Source organism: Panulirus ornatus, chromosome 12 (assembly GCF_036320965.1).
Source record: "Panulirus ornatus isolate Po-2019 chromosome 12, ASM3632096v1, whole genome shotgun sequence".
NCBI lineage: Eukaryota > Metazoa > Arthropoda > Malacostraca > Decapoda > Palinuridae > Panulirus > Panulirus ornatus.
Window position 1 is genome coordinate 10,875,247 of NC_092235.1, and position 1,788 is coordinate 10,877,034.

The window sequence follows — 1,788 nt, forward strand, 5'->3', positions numbered from 1 at the left end:
TAAAAGGGGAGGGAGCGGGGGGCTGGAAATCCTCCCCTCTCGTTTTTTTTTTTTTTTAATTTTCCAAAAGAGGGAACAGAGAATTGCGCCAGGTGAGGGTATTCCCTCAAAGGCCCAGTCCTCTGTTCTTAACGCTACCTCGCTAATGCGGGAAATGGCGAATAGTTTGAAAGAAAGAAATATTAAAGAACATTACTTTCATTGTATGAAAATGAGATAAACTGAAAGTTACGGGTCTTAATGTACTTGGACCATGGACGTTATAGGTCTTGCATCAAGAGTATCAACATCGATATGATCCTGTTCAATTATTTCTTGAACGATGTCCACAGCTCTCTCATCAGATTGGGTACCCATATGATCATGAAATAAATTAAGGTTGTATTCCTCTTCGATGTCAGGGCGTTTGGCAGTAAAATCCATCAATGCCAAACACGAATATGTGCACGAATCTACTGAATTTCCCTGAGGGCAGTAATGCTGGAAGTAACCACCAGCTGGTCTTCCAGACCTTAGTACAGCTTCCTGGATACCTTGAGTATAGCTCACTCATGCAGGATCGAAAACAATATTTTTAAAATCAATTGTACAATAAGATTATCATTATCCCTTAGTACAAAAAGAAATAGTATTTCTTTACAATGTTGGAGGAGTAGACTGGACACTCCTTTCAGTAGTGAGATTCAACAATGAATCGCAGTTTGGTGATGACGGTGTCGAGAGAAGGCCGGGCTGTGGGACTGTCGTCTTGGATTTCGGCTTGAAGCATGATAAGATCCCATATGACCTCATCGTCGGACACCTTCTTCGTTACGGTGCCTATAACCTCTCCAAATGAGTACACGTCGCAGGCTGGGGTCAATGGCACTCCTTCATACAACTCGGGTGCATACCAAGGTCGTCTCCCACTCTTGCCCGAGAAGATGAGGATGTTGCCTATTTCTGTGGCCAACCCATAGTCAATAATGTGGATGTCGATATCTTCGGAAACTTCGACTGTTATATTGTTTGTTTTTAAGGTCAGTGTGCACGAAGCCGTGATCGTGGATTTCTTGTAGTCTGGAGGCCACGAAAATGAGAGACTCGATGAGTTCTCGCTGCGTGCAGCTGTTGATGTAGGTGTCGTAAGTCTTTCCAGTGTAGGACATGAAGACCCTGGCAGGCTCCAGACTCACGCCATATATATCAGGGGCTCCTCCAGCGCCTGCTAGTTCACGCTGGATCCTGACTTCACTCAGCAATTCGGGAATGTTTTCCAATTTTAGGAGAGTCATCATGACAACCACTTGGTATTGATATTGACCAGTTCTACTCTTCCGTTGCCACCAATCCCAAGCAACTGTAGGTTGTTTGGGATATGAATGTTAGGAAGGTGTAGATGCGTATGGGAATTTTGGATAGGGTGGGTGGAGCATGAATGCACCAGACAGATATGAGCGTGTGTGAATGTCTTAGAAATGTGTGGGTTAAGCCGTCGTAACAGAGGCAGAGGCAGGGAAATATTTTCTAGTCAATAACTAAACAAAAATTGTACTATGGTCAGTCCTGCGAGGCTCAGGTGGTTCTGTTATTGCATTAGGATCTATCATAACTCAGCTGGAATCCAATTTTCCTCCCGGCTGAATGAAGTAGTAATTTGATTCTACTTAAATTTGGTTTGTAAACCCAAATCTGCTCTAACCGTCTTATAATCTCATTACCCTTTCCTTAAAAGTAATTGTAGCTTGAGGTGCCAAAGGAACCGGTAATTATCATGCCAAAAGATTGTGTTTTAAGTTCTACCAGATT

At 43.1% G+C, this 1,788-nt stretch overlaps 1 protein-coding gene across 1 annotated transcript; it reads right to left on the reverse strand.

Annotated features, from left to right (window-relative positions):
• Positions 1 to 670: 670 nt before the first annotated feature.
• On the reverse strand, positions 671 to 1,274 carry LOC139751779 (mitogen-activated protein kinase kinase kinase 20-like). The gene is made up of 2 exons (XM_071667317.1): positions 992 to 1,274; positions 671 to 942 (listed from the first exon to the last, which is right to left on the reverse strand). Exons 1-2 carry the CDS (start codon positions 1,272 to 1,274, stop codon positions 671 to 673), a joined length of 555 nt encoding a protein of 184 aa, XP_071523418.1.
• Between the last annotated feature and the right edge of the window lie 514 nt (positions 1,275 to 1,788).

Bases quoted from the DNA above. Each gene is read 5' to 3' on its own strand.
- LOC139751779 (XM_071667317.1), bottom strand. From the start codon at position 1,274: ATGACTCTCCTAAAATTGGAAAACATTCCCGAATTGCTGAGTGAAGTC. The intron at 943-991 runs GTTTCCGAAGAT...GGTTGGCCACAG, and splicing joins CAAACAATATAACAGTCGAA to AAATAGGCAACATCCTCATC.